This window comes from Trachinotus anak, unplaced genomic scaffold (assembly GCF_046630095.1).
Source record: "Trachinotus anak isolate AG129_WGS33_773 ecotype Australia unplaced genomic scaffold, CSIRO_AGI_Tana_v1 ptg000026l, whole genome shotgun sequence".
In the NCBI taxonomy this organism is placed as follows: domain Eukaryota; kingdom Metazoa; phylum Chordata; class Actinopteri; order Carangiformes; family Carangidae; genus Trachinotus; species Trachinotus anak.
Window position 1 is genome coordinate 2,848,644 of NW_027273877.1, and position 24,452 is coordinate 2,873,095.

At 42.5% G+C, this 24,452-nt stretch overlaps 2 protein-coding genes across 16 annotated transcripts in view; one reads left to right on the top strand and one right to left on the bottom strand.

The window, feature by feature from the left end:
* Positions 1–24,452, top strand: part of tns1a (tensin 1a) — a 78,811-nt gene that overhangs the window by 47,972 nt on the left and 6,387 nt on the right. For 5 of the 15 annotated variants that reach the window (XM_071464146.1, XM_071464143.1, XM_071464148.1 and 2 more), the window contains 13 exons: positions 2,778–2,890; positions 3,012–3,072; positions 3,201–3,276; positions 3,400–3,544; positions 3,732–3,797; positions 3,974–4,099; positions 15,957–17,642; positions 18,975–19,055; positions 19,512–19,675; positions 20,044–20,188; positions 23,339–23,413; positions 23,989–24,015; positions 24,352–24,433. In XM_071464146.1, coding sequence (XP_071320247.1) covers positions 2,778–2,890; positions 3,012–3,072; positions 3,201–3,276; positions 3,400–3,544; positions 3,732–3,797; positions 3,974–4,099; positions 15,957–17,642; positions 18,975–19,055; positions 19,512–19,675; positions 20,044–20,188; positions 23,339–23,413; positions 23,989–24,015; positions 24,352–24,433 — 2,847 coding nt within the window. The remainder of the gene's footprint in view (positions 1–2,777; positions 2,891–3,011; positions 3,073–3,200; positions 3,277–3,399; positions 3,545–3,731; positions 3,798–3,973; positions 4,100–15,956; positions 17,643–18,974; positions 19,056–19,511; positions 19,676–20,043; positions 20,189–23,338; positions 23,414–23,988; positions 24,016–24,351; positions 24,434–24,452) is intronic. The other 10 variants (XM_071464157.1, XM_071464144.1, XM_071464149.1 and 7 more) reach the window with 9 other exon arrangements.
* LOC139609487 (macrophage mannose receptor 1-like) lies at positions 20,335–21,606 on the bottom strand. Its single transcript, XM_071464159.1, has one exon. It carries the CDS (start codon positions 21,529–21,531, stop codon positions 20,638–20,640), a length of 894 nt encoding a protein of 297 aa, XP_071320260.1. The 5' UTR covers positions 21,532–21,606; the 3' UTR covers positions 20,335–20,637.

A 24,452-nucleotide genomic window follows, 5' to 3' on the forward strand; every position in this document is an offset into this window, starting at 1 on the left:
GTCGTAAGAAATGCTCCTTGGCCTTTGGCTGTAGCTCTCCTACTGTAGGTAGTAAGCTATTTAGCTGAACATGCTAACGTTTGCAGCTTATTATAGCAGATAAACAGGTTTACATGTGTTCCTTATACTTTTGGGTTTAGCTAATGGTCATTTGAAGAACTGGGTAACAAACAAACTGACTGATCAGTGCTGTGGCCCAACTCCATCTTTCCCATTTAGTTTCAGAAACAATTTGCAGAGGAAATTCTTTCCTTTTTTTTCTGTTTATCTCCAATTTAGTTTTAATTGAGATAATTGTGAGTAAATGTCACGGCATGGAGAGAAGTAATCTGTCTTGTCTGTCTGAGGGATTCCACTGGTGTCTCTGGGGAGGCTGCAGGGCTTAGTGGCAGTTCATTCCTGTCTTTTAAACATATCAGAGCATATTTTCCTCCAGTTCTTCTCCACATTTAGCAATGAGCGTTTGGAGATAATGTCCTTTCCATGAATAGAGAGCAAAACAGCAGAGTAAATTCCAAACCAGAGGAGTCAATCCAATCCAGAGTGGTTTAAAGGTATTTAAACTATTTCTTATTTTGAATGCAGCTCACTCATGGCAGACTGTCTTCTGAGACATCCTCCTTTAAGTCATAAATCTGCCCCTACCATATTATTAGCCCCTTCTGCATTATTATTATTCGGCTTCTTAGGCCTGACCCCTCACGTCTACCTTCTTCACCTGCGTTGAGAGGATTCTTGATCTGAGCTTTTTGGAAAGGATGAGCATGAAAAAGGTGACGGAGAATTAACAAAGAAACACAGGAAACACCAAGGGACTTAACACCACTTCATTTCAGTGAGTGAATTAAGCAGCCAGCCATTCTCTAACAGGTCTATAGGCTTGCCCTCTGCCCCGCTGCTATTTCCTGCTTCGGATATAATTATCTGTGCCCCAGGAGTCTGCCAGTATTATGGTCTGGAATGTGTGACATTAACATCAGGAGTAAAAGATGAGCTCAGTCTGCTGCTGCTGTTATGAAAGCTTGTAAAAGTTTGGATTAAAGGTGTTACATGTAGCTTTTTAGTATCATTAAATCATTACCATGGTTGTCGTGAAAACTCTTGTTGAGAGGATTGGCTGCCCTTTGTGTGCCACTAGGTCAGATTCAGTTGATCTCATCAGTTAAGAAGTTACTATTTTAATAAAGAAAAAACTGTAAATAGATGATGGAAAGAGATAGTTGACATGTGTTCCTGAGGTACAGTCTTGTTTCCATCTGTCATTTCAATAAGGAGAGAGCAAGACTTCACTGATATGAAGCATCTTCATCAAGCCCATAAGAAGATACTTCAAGAGATGGGACAGGATCACCCAGAGTCTAGATGCTGCTGGTTATAGAGTAAATCCAGCAGGTAGCTGATAGAAACTCTCAAATGGATCTCATAGAAAACCTGGTTGTAATAGTGGTGATAGACAGGTTGTGGGTTGTGTAGTGACAGGATCACATTTTTTACTGAAAGAAAAGTATCTAAAGACTGATACATGATGAGATACTGTAAGGTGACGTCAGAAATGTGATTGTAGGGACTTGGACAGCGCAGGAAAGTGCAAACTTTAGTTGGTTCAAGAGGCATAAACACAATTACAACATACACTTTCAGCAGCTTCACTCTTTATGTTTAATTAATATTTTTTGACCAAGTTCATTCTTCTCTATAATTTTACTAGCTGCATTGACTGTTTGATGGAGGGTTTGTGGAGGGAAAGTCTTAATTTTGAGCCCGACACTCACAGCTTGTAATATACAGTCATCTTATCTCAATCAGTCAATATCCACGTGTACATGTTTCAGAGGCTTCACGTGAAACCTTTAATATAGTGTAATTTCTTAATAAAAGACATTGAAAAACACAGTTACGTCTCCTATCGCACACAAATGTTCTGCAGCTACAAGTCCCTTCCTCCTCTCTGCGCTGCTTTCGTGGCATCCCGGCCCAGTCTAATTGAATTTCAGAGAGGCGAAACCATCTGTCCACTGACAGCAGAGCAAGGGGGGTGTCTGCATGTGGCGACCCCACGGTCAAGGTCATGTTTGGTACCATCATCATTATCATCATTTACAACCAGACCACACTAACTCAACAGACCCCCAACTGGCCTCTGTACACACTAATTCACTCTGACGTTTCCCGTAGTGGATAACGGCTGTTTCACAGTCAGAGCGGAATTCAGTTGTGGCTGCTAACGGGCGGTAAAGGTGAATCACGCAGGATCGGGGTTTATTCAGTGTGGATTTGGTGTGTAATCTAGCCAGAAGGTCCTGACATGCTTAGGGGTAGAATAGCCGTGTAGGATCTTGTATCTCAACTGCCATTGATTTTGGTGGAGATATTCATGTTCCCCAGAGGATGATTCCCAATAATCTTGGTGAGCTGACCTCTTCTGCTGCGATCATCAGGTCAAGTCCCCTTCATCCACAATCAGTTCAGTTAAAATCCAGTGGCTGGACATCAAGGAAATTTGCTGTGAGATCCAGCAAAAATGCACACTTAATATGGTAGGTGATAAGGACATGTAATTACCAGATTGAAGAGATGAAATTTACTGGGCACATTCTATCCATAAATGCACCACATTCAGGCCAAAATATCAATTTCGCACCCAAGTTATCCCATAAACTATTTGGGAAAGTGACCTGAAATTTCTGGCACAGGTGATGCTGCCAAGGGGATAAAGTCCTGAAAGTAAAACAATATTCCACCACTTAGAGACTTTGTTTACTTTCCTTTGTCTGCAGGTATGTGCGATACTTCAACGGCCTTCTGTCCGGACACATAAAAATAAACAACAAGCCTCTGTTCCTGCATCATGTTATCATGCACGGCATACCCAACTTCGAGTCCAAAGGAGGTGAGTATCTTCCTCTGCCAAAATCTACAGAAAGAGGCTTTTTTTTGTTTGTTTTTTGTTTTTTTTTTGTTATTTTATTTTGGTGAAATGTTTCAATGTCCTTGTTTATTTCCCCTCACAGGCTGTCGTCCTTTCCTGAAGATCTACCAGGCAATGCAACCAGTCTATACGTCAGGAATATAGTATGAAAACTCTTATTCCAGTTCAGTGTGGCTTGTGTTTGAATCCAGGGCAAAACTGACCCCATGAGGCAACCAGTGATTGACTTTTCACAAGTTATTGTTGTCTTTTTTTTTTTTTCTTACCACAGCAATGTGCAGGGAGACAGCAACACCAGTATCTGCATCACTATTGAACCAGGCCTGCTTCTGAAGGGAGACATCTTGGTAAGATTTCAATAACAACACTGGACTTTCCTCCTCCTTTTGCCCTAATTTCTCACCTGATTGATACATCAATTTATATATTGATCTTTCGCAACCTGTCTCTCCCTTTCATGCTCCCCACAGCTGAAGTGTTACCACAAGAGGTACAGAAACCCGACCAGAGACGTGGTGTTCAGGGTGCAGTTCCACACTTGTGCCATCCATGACCTCGGGGTGGTTTTTGGAAAGAATGAGTTGGACGAGACCTTCAAAGGTAACGGCTCTCTGGGTGGGTGTGTTTTTACAGTTCTCAGTATGTTATCCACGTTTGTGTGTTTGACAATGCTTTGTTATCATTTTGTAATCAGAAGGAAAAATTCAGTATTTGTCTATATATGTGAGTCTTGGCTAATGTGACAAGTTTATTTTACAAAAAAAAAAACAACAACATGTTTTTACTGTGTGTCTCTGAACAGATGAAAGGTTCCCAGAGTATGGGAAGGTGGAGTTTGTCTTCTCATATGGACCAGAAAAAATCAAAGGTAAAAATCAGATTTTAAAACTTGACTTAATCAGATCTAATGTACTGGCAAAAATGTCATTTCTCCCAAACTATGGCTTTTTGTGTTGGGAGTGACACTTCCTGTGCACTCATCCATTTGAGCCAATACGCTCTGTTTAAGGACCCCCATTACCCATCAGGCCTTGTGTTCCTCAGGTCTGGGCCACCTGGAGAACGGACCGAGTGTCTCTGTGGACTACAACACCCAGGAGTCTCTGATCCGCTGGGACTCGTACGACAATTTCAGCCATCGCTGTGAGGACACAGCAGAAGGCGAGCACGGTTCGTCCCTGCAAACACACACACAACAGACACGCACAGTTTGATTGATGGTTGTCTCCACTCATACACAGTTACTAATAGAGACTTTCAGTCTGGTGCTGCTGTTCTAGTGGTTTTATTTTTTCCTTAATAAAAGGAAACACATTGAGGATACAGTTTGTGTTTTGATTGTATCTTCTAATATCCACAAAAAGAAATACAGAGTCAACTTGAGTACACAGTCGGTCAACATGGTTGAAACAAAACCCCAAACTGAAGTACACAGAATATTCATTTTGAAGGTTTTGTAATACTAATAGTAATAGTTTTGGATAGAGTTCAGCAGCATGGAGGCAATATGCAGAGGCCTCACAGACAATATTTGCTCAGAGGAAAAAGTCATTTCTGCCTCAGAGACTTGCAGTAATATTGGGTGAACGGTGTTTCAACCTTTGATACTTGCCAGTTTCGAATAGATGAAAACATACACAGTTTCCTGAATGCAGATGCCAGACATTGCATTCAGTTTCACTAATTCACAAACAAGCTCAGAGCCCACGATTAAAGTCCATGCAGCCCCCCCACCACCACACCCTCCTCCCCCAACCTGTCAATTAGGCCTTTAAATAGCTGCTGCAGAAATAGGGGGGCGTCAGTCGCCCTGCTACTGGCGCTGCCCCCTCCCCGGGAGGGGGTTGTAACCTGAACCACCATCGACTCCCAGCCTCAAAAGTGCCCAAACCCACCTCCATCCAGTGGCTCGCTTTTGCTTCTGTGCCAGAAGTTTAGGAATTTGAAATGTGGGCACCCTATTTAATACACTGTCTTCTTTCCATTCCCTAATCCATAGACTTTTGTGGTGTAAGTTGTTGGCGCAGATACACTTTAAAGAATTGTCGCTTCTTTTGTACCATTTTTCAACTATGCAGTGACCAAATCAATCGCAGAAGAGGCAGAAATGTAACATTTCACCATCTGTAACATCAAAGACTTTCTTAATGTTGTAGAATTATTATCATTATACTATTATTGCTGCATACATGTATTAGTTTGTCCCCTTTGAAGTATATGAATGAGTAATGGAAAGTGTCTCAGTGGGATCAGCAAACAGCAGACCGTAACACATCGTTACAAGACCATTTCTGGAATCAACTGAACATCACGCATTGATAACGTCGTAAAATATCCTGTCTTGGCGTTTTTAAGACACAGTGTGGCCACTTACGCTGACTGACAGTCTTGGAGAGTCCCTTGGATCCTCTCAGTGATGATGAGATTCATGATTACTGCTGTTAATCTGGGAAGTTTTGCTCGAACAGGAGGATGCACTCGCCCTCAGTTGAGTCAGGACTTGGCAGCCATTGTGGTGCTGCATCCACTTTTATATATGGGATTTTTTTTCTCTCCTTTTATGGCTTTGCAAAGACCCATTTCATTTTTATGAACATCCCCAGAGAGCCGTTGCGGTAATTGCTGTATTGCAAGAAGGTCAGTGTGAATCGCCAGGATTGCAAGTTTGATCCTAATTGAATGGGCAGCAGTGTTCTGAGCACTCAGCACAAAAACCTCTCGGCCAGTTTATTCGTTTCTCTAATTGCAGCCTTCGCTCTTACACTTGGACGTGACAATCTGACTCACAGGAAGCTGGTGCAGGATGACAGTGTCTGTTTATAGAGGGTCTTTGTTGTTTTGAAATGATGAGTATCCAGTCATTTCAGGAGAAGACGTTCTGTCAACAGCATTTCAATTATGACCAAAAAAAGTTTGGAGTTCTATTTCGGTGTCATAAAAAGTGGCTGACTCCCACTGGGAGGAAAAGTGATTGTGTAAAAGATTATTAGTAGGCACTGAGAGAATGTTAATCAGGTGTAAAATACATATTTGAGTTGCCAAACCTAGGTGACCTCATACACTAATAACCTCCATGACAGAAGGGCCTATTTTTACACGCTGCAGCACAGTGGACACTGATCACTCATCAGGTATCGTTTGAGGAATCCACACTTGTTTATTTGCCCGGGCGTTAAGCGAAGTTTTCATCCTCAGACGGTGATGTCTGAATGCATCTGGGGATCGCCTGACTCTTCCTGATGCCATTTTTAACACAGTGCCAGCGACCTTGGGAATCCAGTTGAGAGGACTGAACGAAAGATGTGTGTCTTAAAAGGGTCCGCGCGATTAGGGAGCTTAGAGTTGTGTGTATTTCATCCTGATGCACACGCTCAGGGGGGACGTGAGGAGAGGCGTCTCGAGCTTTCTGTAACAGCAGGAATTTGCGATGAGTGTTGCACTTGTAAAGAATGGAAACATGAAGTGTGTGTGTAAAGTTATTTATGTATATAGTTTGTGTTGGTGTTACACAGTATTTTTGCACTATATAGGGATGCATAGCTGTCTGTCAATGCCTGTAAATTTTTGTATATTTGTATAAGTCTTTTTTGTGGTATGTGTGAGGGTGTGCAGTGCACCTTGTGTTTGTCAGCTTGCCTTTGCTCCACTAATAGCCCTAGGGTTTGGTGGCAGCTGTCGACCCAGAGGTCAGACCAGTCAAAAGGCTACTGTTTGGGCCACTGAAAGGCAACACAGCTACACCAATGCCATTAGCTTTAGAAAAAATGACACACAGGTATTAGTATGATCACAAAGTCTGATTTTGCAGGGTGTCTGAAGGATGTAGTTATATGGCACAAACTGAGATTGCTTTATGACATAAAACAACAGAGATGTTGTTCTCCAGGTGCAGACACAATGCTTGCACTTATAGTGTGCAAGCATTGTGCTATAAAGAAAGCAGATCTTTGAAGAGATGCCAGGGAAGAAAGTGACACTAACAATGTCATTTGGTATGAGAGAGAAATTGTATCATTTGTTGTCATTAAACTAGAAATGACATGATTGAAAACACTATCAGTCTATGCTGATATTTACTAGTGTTTCTTTATTGTATTAAATGGATGTTTTTCAAGTTTCTAATTTGACAAAAAAATTCAAGCAAGACAGCAAATGAGCATGTTGTAATAATAATGTAATGTAATTGTGATTATTAAAATATTACATATTTAAAGTTGCTGACTTGAATTTACTGTAAGAAAAATGAGAATAACCACTAAATGTAGTGTCTTGCCACAGGAGAACAGTGTGTGTGTGTGTGTGTGTGTGTGTGTGTGTGTGTGTGTGTGTGTGTGTGTGTGGTGTACAGTAGGGCAGCAGGCCCAGTGACAGTGGAGGCTGTCTTCCTTGTTTACCGCCCTCCTCCCATATTTGGCTGGGACTGAGCCCTGAAACATGTCTGGAATAGCTGGATAGAGACAGACAGACAGAGAGACAGAGACAGTGAGACAGGCACAGAGAGACCGAGAGGGGCAGAGAGGACCAGACTGCTGGAAAGATTTGACAAAAGTGTAAAGCGAGTGAGGTATTTTTTTGTTTTGTTTTTCTTAATAAAGAAGAAAGAAAAAGAAAGAGAGAATAAGATAAGGGATGAAGTAAAGCTGAGGAGAGGGGAGCAGCTGAACAGCGCTGACTGGTGAGTAGCACTGTAAGGCCAAAGATTAGAAACTTGTCATGTGGAGCTGCCTGTGAAATACAGCGAATTCAAATGTTATCAAACTGCATTTAAAAATGTGCAAAACTTATATTTTGTTTTTGCATCGAACAAATTTGTCTGCAAATTTATTCAGCCTTTTCCTTTTTAAACCCCAGATAACATGACTAGAATACAACCTCTGGTCTGCAGACATGAGGAGTCTGTTTGTCTGTTTATTGCGTTTCCATGTCAACATGGTTGCATCCTGTGTGTTTGGCACCTATATGGCATAAAATGAGTCATGGAGCGAGCAATTTGTGTGTGGAACATTTTATGAGCAGGCTGCAATTTGGGTACACCAAAACTATGAGGGACCTTGGTTGGTAACTTCATGTGATTTCCAGAGTTTGGACGGGGATACGGTGTATGTGTAGGATTTGTTTTACAATCTGTCTTTTCGTTCAGTGAAGCTGAAGGTCCAAGATTTAGGACTTTGTTGTTTTCATTTGTTAATATTTTGCGTACTTCTGTATTTTTTTTCATCTGAGTGAAGTGGATGAGATATGATTGACAAAAGTGCCATCTTCTGGTGCAAATAACTCGACAGCAGGTAACTTCAGTAAATATCCGATGAAATATTTACCTTACAGACATGATTTTTAAATCATTATTTGTTTTCAAAGTTAAATATTGTTATAAATGCAGTAAAGACATAACTTGCCATATGCACACATTAAACATTTATCATACTTGGCATCAAACCTATTACAGTTGTGTTTTAAGTCAAGCACATCTGAAGTCTCCAGAAGCAGATTTCAGATATTTGAACAGAGGCCTGTGTGTGTCTTGCATGAGCACATAATGCTTCTAGTTAGACCTCTTGCTGACAGCACAGTGAGCTGTAGCAGCAGGTTCAAATCCCAGCTCTGGAAACCCAGCTGAGCCAGTCCTCATCTCTTAATGCCGCCTTTCTCCTACTGTCTGTCTAGATGTCTCCATATGGCTTTCTTGCTGTCTCTTTGTCTGTCTTTCTGTCTCTCAGAGTTTGATTCGCTCTCTGCTTTTGTCTTTTTTCTGTTTGCATACTATTGCTTCTGCTTCAAAAGCTGAAAGTTTCAGTGTCAAATCCCTTTTGATTTTGTTGTGCATGTGGTGTATGTATACACCAGTACAGTAGGGATACAAATCCTAATTCATTAGATTGTTACAGTACAGAAGGAAAAAGTTTTCTGTCTCTGAGTGTTAAACATGGCACAGCCAAAGCTCTAGATGACAGACCAACATCGAGGTAGAAAGCAGGCACTTTTATTACTGCTACTGATCCTCGTAAGTGAAAGACAGATGGACGGACAGATGCACAGAAAACCAACCCACCAGTCAATAGACGGCGAGACATACAGAGGCAGACATGCAGAAGCAACGTCTCGACACACTGGCAGTTTAATTTTGTTCTTGTTCATATGCAAGGATGCTAACTTGACCTCGCTGGTTTTGAAATGATGTCAAAGTAATATTTTTGGGCTGAAGAGGCTTTAAGGTCATATTTTGTTCCAGTATTCAGTTGTGCACTCAATGTTTCTGACCATTAAGATTTCAGAAAACAGTATTTAAGATATGGAATATTAAAACTCCACCTAAATCCATGGTGATGACGGTGGCTGCAAATTCGAAATATGAAAGGTGTAGATGAAAGTAGATTAAAACATGAACGCTCATTTCCTCACCAGTTGTGATTTGGGGTTGTTGTTCTTGGTGTGACCCAACTCAAAACAAACTCCCCCCAAATAAAAAATCCCAATCTGCAGCTTGAGCTGACATTTCCTCCCCTGCATAAAGAAAAGAGATGACGTGAATCTGGTGTGGAGAGTAGCTGGTTGTCAGTCAGATACACAGACAGTCAGACAGGTAGCTTTTTATGACAGACACTCAGCTGGTAGACAGGCAGCTGGATGACATCACCCTGAAAGTAATCTTGGAGACAGACACTGATACAGTCACGTTATCTCAAACTGTGACAGCTGGACACTGAGTGATAGATGGACTAAGAGGCAGACATGGCAAATATAAAACCGCGACAGTTTTCCTTGTGCCAGTCACTGATACACCAACCATGACACCTTTTCCACTCATGGACTGTCACATCGTCCCTGATGAGGGTGCCTCTGTTTCTCTCTCAAGCTCTGCTGCAAGGAAATGACCGATCTCAGTGGCCCATTTGCAGCTGAAACTTATTTCTTTATAATACATCTCACAAAAATGTTCCTGATTTTCAGACTAAACACTGGATTAAATGGCATGACAAGGATATTTTTGCTGTGTCTCATACACGCACACACACGCAGGACTTAAGACAAGTTAGTTGTCAGTCAAACCCAGTCACCCACTGTTGGCATGCAGACTGGCCGTCGTCACGGTGATATGAAAGCTGTGAAAGTGAATGTCACATCCCGCTGTGAGATACCCGATGGCTTGTTGACATCACCACCTGTGTGTGTGTGTGTGTGTGTAGATGTTTGTGCATGCACATGCCTGCCTCTGCATGTCAGTCTGTATAACTGTGCATGTAAGACTCAGCAACTGAATGTGGTGAAAGGTACAAGTTTAGATAAACTGAACACACATTGAAACACTGAAAATAATCCAGTTGACTGAGTTAACTTCATTTTTTTTCCACCAGTTTCTTTCATCTTTGTCAGCCTTGTCGTCTTTCAAGCAACCTCCCAGTTTTACTGCTCTCACACATGCACACCCACTTTCCCTCTGACCTATACCCCTCCAAAGAGACCTCTCTAGCAGAGGTCCCCTTCCCACTCTAAATAGCTCCTCTTGTGGATACGTGCATCTGAATGTATGTGAGTTCATATTTGCATTTATGAACCTTCATGAAATCATACACCATATCTAATAAAACCATCAGTGAGAGACCCACCTCAGGACCCTTTAATCAATGTAACGTAAATGTTAGGTGTGTTTCTGTATTTATATGTGTCTGCGTTTGGAAAAATGGGTTTGGCCCTTTTTATAAGGTCATCGTGTCCCATATAAGAGTTTCAAGCCCATCTTCAAGTTTCCACCACAGGAAAAATGCACATTTACCCAGTCCCTGCATTATTTGCATGGTTTTTCAGGAATAGAAACATTTAAAATGGTATACATATAAAAAAAGAAAGTTAGAATGTTTTACAGATGAAAAATATCTATAGGGAAATCAGTCCTGTGGAACCCCTTTATGAATCCTTAGGAAATCTCTTGGTCAAGTTAAATCCTAATCAGGAAACATCAGCGTTATGTATTTCAATCATCTGAATGCAATATAATATATCAAGGAAGCAAAGATGATCACCAGTTTAAGATGGCTCAAAGTAGCACAGATTTAAACACCAAGAACTGAGGGAGTAATTCTGAGCCATAAGTAAAACTTTCAGCACGAGTGTGCAGCACTAAAATGATGGACCAGCCATGTTCTCATTGCTCTTGATAAATGGGCCTCCTCAATCACTCTGCGTTTGGTAATCTCAAATGTACAAACTACACTCTGTATATAATCCACATCCCAGCCGGTCCATTTGATATAGCATTAACAGTGGTTGTAGCACATTGTCTATTTATAATAAACCATTGGCCACAGGTGTTTAAATAGCTTTTTAATGGCTTTCAAGGCTGCGATGTGGCAATGAGACACTCAAGCAAACACTTAAGAGAATACAGCCAAGAAGCAGGTGCTGTGTGTGTGTGTGTGTGTGTGTGTGTGTGTGTGTGTGTGTGTGGTGATGTATGAGCAATGCCTGTGGCACTTTCACAAGAGACGAAAGCACCTGTCACATGACAGAATATAGAGGACAGGTGTGGGTTTGTGTGTGTAAGCGTGTGTGTGTTTGTGTGAGAGAAAGAGAGAGGTTAACATTAGTGATAAATACAATATATTTTTCCCAGTACTTCATGTACAAATACCTCTTCAACCTGATTTGGGTTGTATTGAGAAGTGAAGAGAGAATGGCGTGTTAGACTGGTTTACCACAGTAGGAAACAAGTTGTTAGCTATTTGTGGTGGCCAGGCCTCTGTGACTCAACTGATCTAATTTGAGGTCTGCTGCAGCTACAGTATTTATTGACACCAGAAGAAAGCTATTTGTCCTGTTCAGACAGTGAGCTGCTTGTTTGCGCCATGATCACTGGATTTAACACCCGACCGAATCGCTGCTGTTCACATCTGAAGCTCCTTGACATTGATGCTACTGTGCAGTCACCTGGAGCACTGTGTTTTAATGCAGAATCCAACATAGGATATGTCTTATCTTATTCATTTAGCTATGAGCTGCATTGGGTTGCATTTAGGTGAATTAGTTGGATCTTGGAGAAAAACACCAGTCAAAAGGACAAGTAACTGGTTGTGCGTGTTTTAGCCTAAAAAGCTTTAAAAGACTGCTGATCTTTTTCTGAAAACCATAACTTATTGGACAGATTTCCTCCTCCCCAACAGCAATTACACCATTATACCATTAGACCATAACAGCCTTATAATATTATACTATTGCCATGACTGCTTTGATGCTGATTGTTGCTGAAGGAAGCTCTGACATTCAGGACTTTTCAGCCTAACAACAAGCTTTGTAATGAAACTAGCAACCCTAATAGACCTTATAAATGTAGCTCCACTCAGTACATTTGTAGTTAATGCGATAAAACATACAGAAACTTTAACCTGATGACACGAAGTGTACCAGTGCTGTATGTGCAGGATTAAGAGAAATAGCATAACATTCAGTGTCCTGCTCAAGGGCACATCAACAGGTCAGACTGCAGCAGCTCAACTCAAGGTCAGCTGGGTTGAACAGAGAGCTGGTCGCCTCTGTTGCAGTCGCACATGTACTCGTAAAAAACTGTATGTGTGTGTATGTGGTTGTAGTGATGTGTACAAGCCCGTGTTTGTTTCCCAGCTGATGCACATACCAAGAGCAAGGCAAATGTAAAGGTTGTGACCTTGCGACGTTTGTTCAGTTAAGTTCCTGTCATGCCCAGCGTTGTTTGTCACTTCCGTCCTTTTTCCAAGTCAAGAGGGTTACTCTCAGGCTTTTCTCACCCTGTTGATGAGCGAGAGAAAATAGCAGGGAAGGTGTTTAAGGAGACTCACTCATTCATACTCCACGTGTGAGTCAGTCACTCCTCTGACTTTTGCGTCTCGACTTTATCCCACTGATTTACATTTAACTGAGCCATTTTGGGATGTAGGACTTTAATACAATGTTTTTTTTGGTTTTTTTTTGAGTGTTGGTGAATTTGCAAATCACTTTATTACTTTTTTTGAAAATATACAGGCACTTTTTAAATGGATTTGGATGATTTGAATTTGGAAGAACAGCTAAAGTGGGTATTTGTGGGTCTGTGAGGTTGGTGATTCAGTGGAAACTTTTTAGGCAGCATCCCCAGAAACAAGCACCAAACTGAGACACTAAATCAAAAATAAATCACAATCTTTCCTGGTAATATGAGCGTAATATGAACAACATTGAGCACCATTACCCAAAAATTGTGGCTCTGTACATTTTCAGATTGTCTGTACTTTTCTTTCCTCAATGAGCTGTGACATGTGAAATGACACTGTCTGCTCTCCTGATTTAACCTCGGGATGGAGTCAACCAGCAGCTGGAAAAAGTGTCACCCTGGCAAACTTGAGTTGTTCTTGCCACAGAGCAGTGAAAGATCATCTTTTATGTACTAGAACAAGGGAATTCCCTCTTCTGGTAAAGGTCAGAGAGTAAAAGACAGAAAGAGCTCAGTTGGTGGAAAATGTAGACCACTGTTCCCTGACATACAGAATACGGTTATTACGGATTTATGTCATGCAGTGGCAGCTTTCTCTGCAAAATAGATTCAACTTTGCTTTGTAAGACCTGCAGATTACTCTGGGTAAGGATAGGGAGGGTGACCCTAAGTGAGGGGATCCCTCCTAATGATGTCACCAGGCAGGGGTGCTGCAGTGCGGGGCAGACAGATGGCGTGGGAGCTGTAGTTTATTTGAAATGACATCTCTTCCCAGGCAGCAGGGTGGGGGTGGAGGTGGTGGCAGCGGTGGAGGCCCTTCCCCCGCTGCCGGGAACAGTCCAGAGATCGTCCCAGAGTGCCAGCTCACCCCTTTCAGCAGCTTCAGTGGTACAGCCCCGCCTCGCTCCAGTAGAGCACATGTTGGATGATAGGAGGACATGAATCAGAGAGGGCAGAGAGAGTGAGAGAAGAAGCCCAAAGGCAGAATGTTCAGTCACTCAAAGGCTGCTGAAGGACTCTTGATGTATGGACTGAAATGTGGACATGTGGCTTTTTAATCTCAGTTTGACTGGCTAAAGAGCAGGAAATATTTCATCCTTTCTGGGATTTTTTGAGAAAAGAAACTAAAAGAAGAAGAGGTTGACCACAGGTAAGGAGGATGCTTTCACTGAGTTTCTCATACCATGAGGTAGAGATCTGTATTTTCTGTTTTATGTCTGTGAAGCACTTTGTAAACTTATTTTTGAAAAGTTCTATACCAGTAAACTTTATTATTAGCCTATATATAATTATGATTTGGAGAATTTTCTAAATAGAGCTAATTTAATATTCAAATGTAAGAAATTAAATATTCAGGATCTTGAAAATCTGGTGCTTAGTCATATTATTTTCTTCCAAATAAGATTTTTGAACTAAAAATGAAACTTGTCTCTTCAAATTATGTGTGTAACGATTTGGACTGAACTCCACATGAAATCTAATACTAAACCTTACATCATACTCCCATGATGTTAATGCCTGTGTCATCATTAAAAACTACCACAGGAACAGTCAGTGTTTACAGCTTCCTCGCCCGCCCGCTCGCTCTTGTTGCTACTGTGCCCGTGAGTTGTTGTTGACATGGGTTTTGAAATAGCTGCGGTCCGAGTGATCCACCATCTGTCCCCAGGGCTCGCTCAATTTGGAACACCCCACATATGAGCCTGCCGCTGCCATGTATATGTCGTGTATCGCTTTGCAAAAGCCAGTGTTGGTGTATTACTTTCTTCTTGTAAGCAGAAGTGCTGCCACAGAATGAGCTGGTGCACGTGTGATTGTTGTGTTTCTTGGAAGCCAGAATAATGTTTTACAGTTTGAAATGTTGCCCTGGCCTGTAATTGCAGTGCACATTATATCTCAACTGCGTGAATTACACTACTGCACACACCCATGATTATATGTTCAAGTTTTGAAACTTTTGGGGAGTGTTTCCACCATGTTGTTCAAATATTCATATTCAAAGGACAAGGGCTTATTTAAGCAATAAAAATCACTTGATGTTGCCACTAAAACAGCCAATACTGATTTGAACAGAGGTGTCTGTTACTAGAAATCTTGCCCTTAAATCAAATGTGATGACATGAGCACAGCTGTGTGTCCAAGAAATGTCAAAAAAAATTTCTACGCAATGATTTTAATTGCTGTCATCAGGAAAATAAAATAGCTTTGTGACTTCACTTGATTCCAAAATGAGGCTCTTTTACAGACACACTACATGTCATTCTGCATTTTGTGGAAGCATCACGGCTAAAGTCACTCTCCGTTCCTTTATCTGAGGTGCAGCCAGGCCAAAGGAATTTGCTTTAGTTGTTCCATTCAAATAAAGTAATGCCCTGCACAATTTGCTACAAGCTATGTGCAGCAGAAATTAGATAACTAATATAACCCACACTTATTTTTATATACATATTTGTGAAATGTTCCTGTGAAAAAATGTTGTGGAGACTGTGATTTATAGCATTGTGCAGCATGTATGTAATCACTCTGGCTTGGTAGCCAGTTCCATGATTCAGCAGCCAGATATCATCTTGAAGAAGGCAGTTTGTCTTCTCTGGGACCAGCTCTGGGCTTTCAAACTGGCACTGCTGCTCTTCTCTTTGGCTCACACAGACCAGCTGTTTTCCTGTGTTGGACAGGACCCACCCTGGGTCACGTCAGACCATGTGGGCCTGCACTGACGCAACGTGACAGGGGCTTTAGCCCTGCAAATTGGCTATTAATAGAGCTGGAGGGGCTATGTTGCTGGTGGCTGGGATACACACTGAACCTCAGGTCAAATAGAATGGGTGCGGGGGGGGGTCACTCTGCTTGTGGTGTGAGTGACCCTGTCCTGTGCGAAAATGACTTGATGATGGAAATCAGTGAAATGTAATGAAAGAATGAAGACAAGATGATTTAAATCACCTCAAGCAGGTTTTGTACTTCATCTACAGAAAGAAAAAAACAAATGTGTGTCCAGTTTTGCTCTATGTTTTGATTCTGTGTATGCTTGGAACTGCATGAAAACATGGATATAGTTTAATAACTTTTGTCTCTTTATGTCTCTTTCAGATGTTGTTCATACCCAAGGTCCACTTGATGGAAGCTTATATGCCCGGGTCCGCAAGAAAGACTCCCTGGAGGGAGTTGTCACCATCAACGGCCTCCCAGTCCATGAAAACCCCTTGACCAATGCCAAGAACCCATTGCAGCACACCAACCATCCCCTTCAGACCACTGAGCAGACACTTCCTGTGACAGGCCACGCCTCCCTCCCTGCTGTCGACCACACCCTCTCCGTGAGCAGCGATTCAGGCAACTCTACCGCTTCCGTCAAGACTGATCGCACTGATGAGCACAGCCAGTCCGTGCAGAGCGCTGTGAATCACAGCAACCCGGCAGCGACCCACCCACCACTCAGCCCGCAGGAGAAGAGAGAGCTTGATCAGCTTCTCAGTGGCCTTGAGGCACCAACTCATCAACGGCAAGCCTACCTGTCCACATCCACCAGTCCAGGAGGAGGAGTACGACACCTGGTCCCAGCGCAGGTGCACGTCAACGGGGGCCACACCAGGCTAGTTGGTGCCCCTTCAACAGAGGAGCGGGAGACAGATATTCTTGACGACGAGCTTCCCAACAGCCAAGAGGGCAACAGTGTGGACAGCTTGGGCACAATTTCTTCTCTAGAGGGTCAGGCTACACCAGCTGACCTGTACTACCAATCACAGACTCCAGTCAGTGGACAAAACGACGGGCCATACCTTGAGAGAGGTGTTCTTGGGGAAAAGTTGACCGAAATGCCTGTGCATGGAGTACGAACTCCCACGGCGATGCAGGAGAGGTCTGTGGACTCTGCATCACCACAGGGGGGATACAACAACTACCAGAACGGAGGGGGGATGTACCGCTCACAGTCATTTGGGAATCCGCCCCCCAGCAGCCCTGAAACCAATCCTAAACTGATGCCCAGGGCCCCTGAGAGGAGCACTAGTAGCCGAGAGGCCGTTCAAAGAGGTCTTAACACTTGGCACCAGCACAGCCTCCCAGATGATCCGTTTGGTCCTCCTCTTCAGTCAACCCATAGCTTGCCCCACTTCCCCACCCCAGCCTCGCAGCGGGACATTGAGCAGTCTATCGAGGCACTCAACATGCTCATGCTGGACCTGGACCCAATCAACTCCCACATGTCAAAGTCCCACAGTGCACCCCCTGGGGAGAACAATCTGAATTCATCACAAGCGCCCTTCTCCCAGACCCTTGCCAGACCCTCGTACCAAGCGGACTCTGCCATCCACGGCTACAACAACTCTGGGTCAGTCAACAATGCCTTTCACCAGCCCCTACGATCGGCTGGGAGAGTGTCAACATTGCCAAACCAGAGCCCAGTTATGGAGTCTCCAGTGTATTCTCCCCAGAGGTCCAACGCCAGCTACCAACACCAAAACACCACCCCAATACACACCCCTGAACCCTATGTCCACCCACGCGGAGCACCCCACCACTACCCCACTGATCCCTCTTCTAATTTGAACCAGCAGGCACCACTGAAGCCTGTGAACTCATACCCAAGCGGTGGGATTTCCCACACCCCAGACCTGCAGGGTTCCTCTCCTTACCCAGGCTACAGTGCCTCTTCTTCTCCTCTCCCCACTCTCACCCCCCAGCCCAAAGAAACCTCCTCTTCCTCCCTGGCACGAGAACAAGATGCAGAGGAGGAGACGCTAAACTTGGAAGGCCTGGTGGCTCACCGCATCGCTGGTAAGACTTATTTAGAGAGATATTGCTCAGTTACTGTATGCGTATGAGAAAGAGGGAGGGAAGGAGTGGAGAAAAAAAAGTGAGTGGATGAATTTCCAGTGAGGTACAAGGTTAATTCAATGATTATAATAGACATGGGTCAATAAAAGCACTCACAAATAAATACAGTGTAGCTTATGGGTAAACATATTATCATCAATTGTGTGGGCTTTACTGTAATGTACTTCAAAGGACCATAGCTTTTTGTTGTTGTTGTTTTTTATATGATATTATTTCAGATCTTTAATTTTAGTATTTCCACCTTTCAGACCGCCACTGGTTTGGATTGATTTTCATTTACAGTATGAAAATGAATGTGCAGAGATCTGGAACAGTGCAAATCAGGCATAATTATTTTTATTTTTTTTTATATTACACTAGTGTTCTTATCAGAATGTGACTTTCAAAGTGACATGATGTTCACTTTGTATGAAAAACAGGTTTCAGATCAGTATAATTTTTTGAAACAGTGACTCTGCAGGGAGGGAATTTAAACATTTTCGTATGATTTAAAAGTATTAAGCTGGAATGTAAATAGGCTAAAATTACTTGCATGATGCTTAAAATTATACATAGACATCGTGTGTGACTCCAAAATGCTGTCAAGTCTCACTGGGATGGTCACAGAATTAATTTAGAGCTTTATTCAATAATGTTACAATTTCAGCTGGAAGAATATTATAGTGTTCTTCACCAAACAGCACGTGAGCGGAGCAGCTTTCAGCAGTTCCTGTTACAGATTTATCATGGGGTGCCGTACCGCAGGAGTGACCTGTGCTCATAAAATTAGTTCTGCAGCATGAAATACATCAGCGCTGGTGAGAGGGGAGATGAGAGTAAGAATAGCCAAGCGTTCAAAGGCTCCTGCTTCCATGCATTGTCTGCATTCATGTTTACCTTCATGTGAAACCATGTGGAAGCTCCCAGGCGCCTCCCAGTGGAACACAGTTGTAAATTCCTCATTTTAAAGTTTGACAGAGGTGGATGTGATCCTGCAAAGGTTTTCTGCCGTGCACTTTTTTATATTGCTGTTAACATTTTGTAATCCTGAACATTGTCTCACTTAATTGGACTATGAACAAGATCTCATCTCATCTGATCTTTTCATTTTCTCTTCACTTTCATTAGATTCATTTCTGTTTTGATTTTCCTTCTCCTTTTCTGCACAATCCATTTTTTCTGCTGTATGGACAACCCTTTCCACCATTTGCTTCCTCCTCTACACCTCTCTCACCTTGCTCCTCCACCTCCTGCCTCCCATCCACCACCCTGACCTCCCTCCCCCGGGAACAGAGTACAACGCTCGTATTCGGGGCATCAGTGAAAGCATAACACCGCAACAATCTGACCGCCACCGCTCCTATTCCTTCTCTGGTTTGTCCACTTTCCCTCGCTTTTAATTTCTGGCATTTTAGTTCCTGCATTTGTTGAATTTCTCTCTGCTTCCCAACCATTTTTCAAAAGATTTTAATGTTTATGTGTTGTTGTTTTCTTCATGACTTTTTATCACTTTCTGTTTCTGCCCTATTTGTCCCTTTCCACTGTTTCTTTTATTCCCTGTACATCACTTCTTTACACTCTAAACCTCTTTCTGTCATGGTGTGGCTCTCTTGTGGTTATGTTCACACTTTGCCGTCAAAAGTGGAGAATCAGAATCTACACACCAGCTAATTAGTACCTGAAGCAACAAAAAAAGGATCATTAAGAAGGTTACTTCCACTTTTGATGGTGTATTTCATGGAAAAAAAATAGTGAATGTTAACGCGCTACACATAAATCATTCTTAGTACGTTGAAAGTTCCACACAGTGAATATTACGGGGTGTTGCAGGAGTTCGCTCCAGAGGGATGACCCCAGAAGTGACGCAAGAGACGGGCCGGCGTCGGACCACCAGCGAGGGACAGTACCAGAGCAGCCACGAGAGCACGCCAACGGTTCACTCACCGGATTTTGCCAACAATCTGGCCCTTAACCCAGGAGGAAGACCCAGAGAGGTGCAGATGCTGTTCAACCTTTTACACTGTGCATCCGCAGTCATGTCATTCAGCTAAAAGCAAAGTGCACAGCTGTTAAAAACAGACAAGACAGGATTGTACCTCAGTTTTTTCATTATTCTCTGTTTGAGCTCAGAGAAAGTCTTCTTCACTAATAGAGATGTTGTTTTGGAGACAATCGAGTTTTATAAATTTTGAATTTAGTCTCTTACCAGCAGAAGTATCTGTTCTAAATATTAGTGTCTTGTAAATCAGCACCACTTTGTGATTTAGATATGCTCTCACATAAAAATCTTCCCCTCTTCAGTTTGAAGAAGCCATTTTTTTGCTGATTTATTACATTAACTTTTTTTTCTCTTTGTTTCAAGGGTCCCATGCACAGCTACAGGGAAGCGTTTGAGGACGACAAGGCGGACGGGTTTGCCAACAGTCCCACTTTTGGAGGCGGTGGTGAGAATTCTCCACAGACCCCCAGCTTCCCCGTGTCGCCACAGACTCCTTACTTCAACATGTGTAGGTCCACACTGCCTGCAGACAGGGGGCACTCTCAAATCCTCCAAACACTGACTTTTACCTCTCTAATGTCAGTCTTTAATCGTTGAGAAAAGATGATCAAACTAGTGAAAAGACAGGAAGGAATTACACAATGACAGCAAGACTTACTTTTACTTATTTACTTTTATTTGGTTTGAATTTTTAATTTATCTATTTTCAACACCAGTTTATTAAAAAAAAACTAAAAACCCCACAATAAATAAGATAAAATACAGCACAAAAAAACAAAACTGAATGGGTTATGCAAATACACTGGTTCCCACCTAAAAAACAAGTGCATCAAAGATTAAGCAAAATTAGTGCCTGTGACAGCAAACTACTTCACAAAGCATGTCAAAAATGTATCTGAAGTTTTACTATAAAAAATTAACGGCATTTCAAATACACTTTACATGCAAGGTAAACTCTCAGTAGCAAATAAAATGGAGTCTCTCCTCACAGTTATGAGCCTCCCATACATGTCGATTTACACCTGCAGCTGCCTGACTTACTCCAGAAATATCCAGCCCAGTATTTGCTGGAGTATCCACGACAGATGCCGTGTCATCAGTGTGATCTGGTCCTGTTCCCACTGTGTCACTGGCATGAGTGAACAGAGGAAGGACTGTACTGTTGCTCTGTGTCCCTGCTCTCACCTGTAAGGCAGCACACTTCAGGCTGACGTCAGGACATGCAGGCTTGTTCTCTTGACCCCAGGCCTCATAATGCAGCGGCCGCCCGTCCACCCACACCCAGCGTCCGGGGAGGAAGCGCAAGCCGATCCAGACGTGTTCAGCGGTGACGGTTTTTTCTAACTCTTTCTGGATCAGCAGCATCTCTGCCTCTGACACCGCGCTGGCCAGGTCGTGGTGATGCTCCCTGCAGTACTGCAAAGCTTCCTCCCACGTCTTCCTCACCCTCACCACAACCACACTGTAGCAGAAGAAGGGGAGTCTATAGAACGCCTGTGAATCATGCCACATGTAGTGACGAATCACACCGTAGTCTTCATGTGGTCGGTTGTCGGGCTGACTCGGTGCCCAGAAAAACGTGGACACCTCGCCCCCACCTGACCACATCCATTTCTTGTTGTCTGTGGAACTTCTTTTCATTCCGATCCAGAAGAAGTCTCTGCTGTCACCGGCAAGCCTCCAAAGTTGCCTGATGTCATGTTTATTACTAACAGTGGCCAGGTCTGTGTAAAACATCCGACAGTACGACTGAGCTTCATGCCAAGTCATTCTCTGCTCGATGTAAACGTACTTGCCAAAGGCTGCAGACAAGCTCAGCAGGAGCAGGGCGCAGGTGAAGGTTTGATCCATCACTGTCTTGAGAGGATACTGAGGATGCAAAGGGATTTTGCTGCAGTTTGTAGAGCATTTGCATGGGGTGGACCCTCTCCCTGAACAAGCTGATGACTGCTACAGCACTTCATGTTAACATTTTCAGCCTGCGAGCAGAGCTGCAATTGTTAGCTAAATAATGAAGAAGGGCAGAGCTGTTGTAAAAGAGGCGGTCTTTTGAGGGTCCCAGTGTTTTGGAAACCCATTTAAATGACTCTGCACCTTTCACTGTGCTCAAAACAAATTCTGAATTTGCTTGGCAAGCAAACGATAGCACAGAGCAGGTGTGTGCAAATCATGTTTTTGAATGGAGAGGAAATAATTTGTCAAAGTGTCATGTTTCTCTTTAGGAAACAAATTTAGAAAATACAAGTAGTAGAGTTTTGCATTCTCTCTTTATTTTCTCTTTTCTTCCTCTTTTTCTTCCTTTCTTTTAAATGCATATACACATCAGATTTATAGAAATATGTACTTTAGATTGTATATATAATGTATTTTTTCTTTCACTCATTACTGCAGTGTGTTGTTGATGGCTTATCTAGAACCAGGAAAGATTCAGTTATTTCTTATGGTGGCAATATTTAAAACAAGATGAGCATTAATGGAAGTGAAAAGAGCCATTAGATTTTGAGACAGCACCGAGCGTCCTGTCCAGCAGGTCTGTGAGGACACTTCAGTGAAGCCGCCCTGCCCCCTCTCCTGCAGTCAGTCCTGAACACACAGCTGTTGCAGTAACAATCCACTCTGTGGCACCAAACTTCATATTTACCTCCCCCACCCTCTCCATGAGTTCATTCCACCTCCACTAAGAAAAACGCATCAGTGCGTTTAGATCCATCATTTCATTTTAGAAATAACTCTTCAGTTTCTGGACGGTTTTCAAGTGTCTCCTCCACCGCACATGGAAACATTATCACAGCCCCATCCTCGGCCTTGATCCAGTGTCGCTGACTCATCGGGCCACAGTCGAAGAGAAACCCAACCATTGTTTGAGTGGCAGCATGCTGTAAATCCTCCAACATTTTCATCACTACATCCTTGTGTTATTCTTTCTGCTGCATGTTTTCAGTCAAATTCCATTTTAATTATGGGAGTAAATCCCTCTTAGTCTTTTTGAAAATGAAATGATTGAGGTTTATAGATGAGGATCCTGATACTGCACCTGAAGCAAATGCAGCAAATAATACATTATTAGGAACACATGAAATAGTGAGTACTTTTACTTCAAATACGTGCTCCTTCTTATTCATGCATTTCTCTATTTTGTGGAGATGATTATACCAGAAATAGGAAATATGTGAAATTGGCTGTGAAGCTGAGAAAAGAAGTCAGTCTTAAAGGCATAAGTCCTTAAGTGAATACATACAAGAATGTACAGTACAGTGGGTACATATATTTTCCTGTGACTTTGTAGCTCTTGTACTGTGTCAATTTGTGCAATTAAAGAGTGAATATCTGATGAATAAGCTCTTTAATGTTCATTAGACTTATACCACTATTTTGCTTGTATATATATGAGTGTAAGCATCAGATGAATATCTAAAAAACACGCCTCACTTCTTGAAATAAAAATACATTAAATAAGTCCACCTCAATCCACCATCCAATGCATTCTCATGTAGCATCATATTGATGCTTACTTGAAGAATTGTGTCTTTTCACACCTTGAATTGGTCATTTTACTCTCTTCCATAGCTTCTCATCTTCCTGTCATCTTGTTATGTCGTTTTGTTTGTGATATAATGTGATGTATTTCACTCCTTTTTGTTTGTGTGTCTGTCTGTAGCTCGCTCTCCTCCAGGTTTGGCCAAGACTCCTCTGTCAACGCTGGGACTGAAGCCTCATCAGCAGGGTGGATCAGGTCAGTTTACACACATCAGATCTGCTTTTCTAAGCTTTACTGATACCAGGTCCTGGTCATTTCACGAGTAAATGTGCTGTTTGTTTTCCTTTGGGTGATGCAGTTATTATCCATAACATTTTCAAGGTGCAATGTGGACATATGCTCCAGCTTGTTCTTGCTCATTCTTGATGTAAATTTTTAACAAGCAGTTATTTCTCTGGTGGAGATTTTCCAGAGGCACTTAATTATGAGCATAATTACATCATAATGATCTAAATGAGATCATTTTATCAACCTTAAAACTGCTCGAGGGAAAACAAAAGGAAGCCTAGTGAATATACAGAAGCTTTGACTTTGCTCAGCTGCTGCCGGTGCAGCATCACTGCATTATGTCATACTGTAGCTGTGTCGCTGACTGAGCAGAAAGTGGCTCTGACTGTTGGTCTCTGCTGCCCCCTGGTGCTCACGTCAGCCAGCAGCTGACACACACCCCTCAGTTCTTGCTTTGCACTCAAGTTTGTCTTCCTTGTCTCCTCCTCTTCCACACATCTTCCCTTCTTCTTCCCTCGCTTTCTATCTCTTCTCACTGTTAGACTCTGATTCTAATGATGGAGAGCAAGGTAAGGGCATTTCTGTGGAAATATACCATAAGCGCCTCTGCACCCGACGCCAGCACAGTCTCCTGACCAACACACATTTATTGTTTTTTTGTTTTTTTTTAATATGCGTGTGTTTCACTGCAACCAAATGTTTTCCTTTTCAGTTCTGCATCCCAGCTTTCCACAGAGTGTTTGTTCTATTAAGACTGACTTTTGAATCATTTTATATTTCTGTCACTCCAACTCCAACGCCTGATAACTGCATCCCATTAGGTTCTGGACCAAAAAAAAAAGATGTGTGAAACACTAAGTTGAGACTGACTGTGTTTCGCTGTTTTGATGCTTTGTGATCCTTAGATAATCGCAACTTTGGGGACTGTAGAGCACAACAGTTCAATGCTCCTCTCTCCTCCAGCAGTCCAGTTCACAGCACTGATGGGTGAGAGCATTTTTCCTTT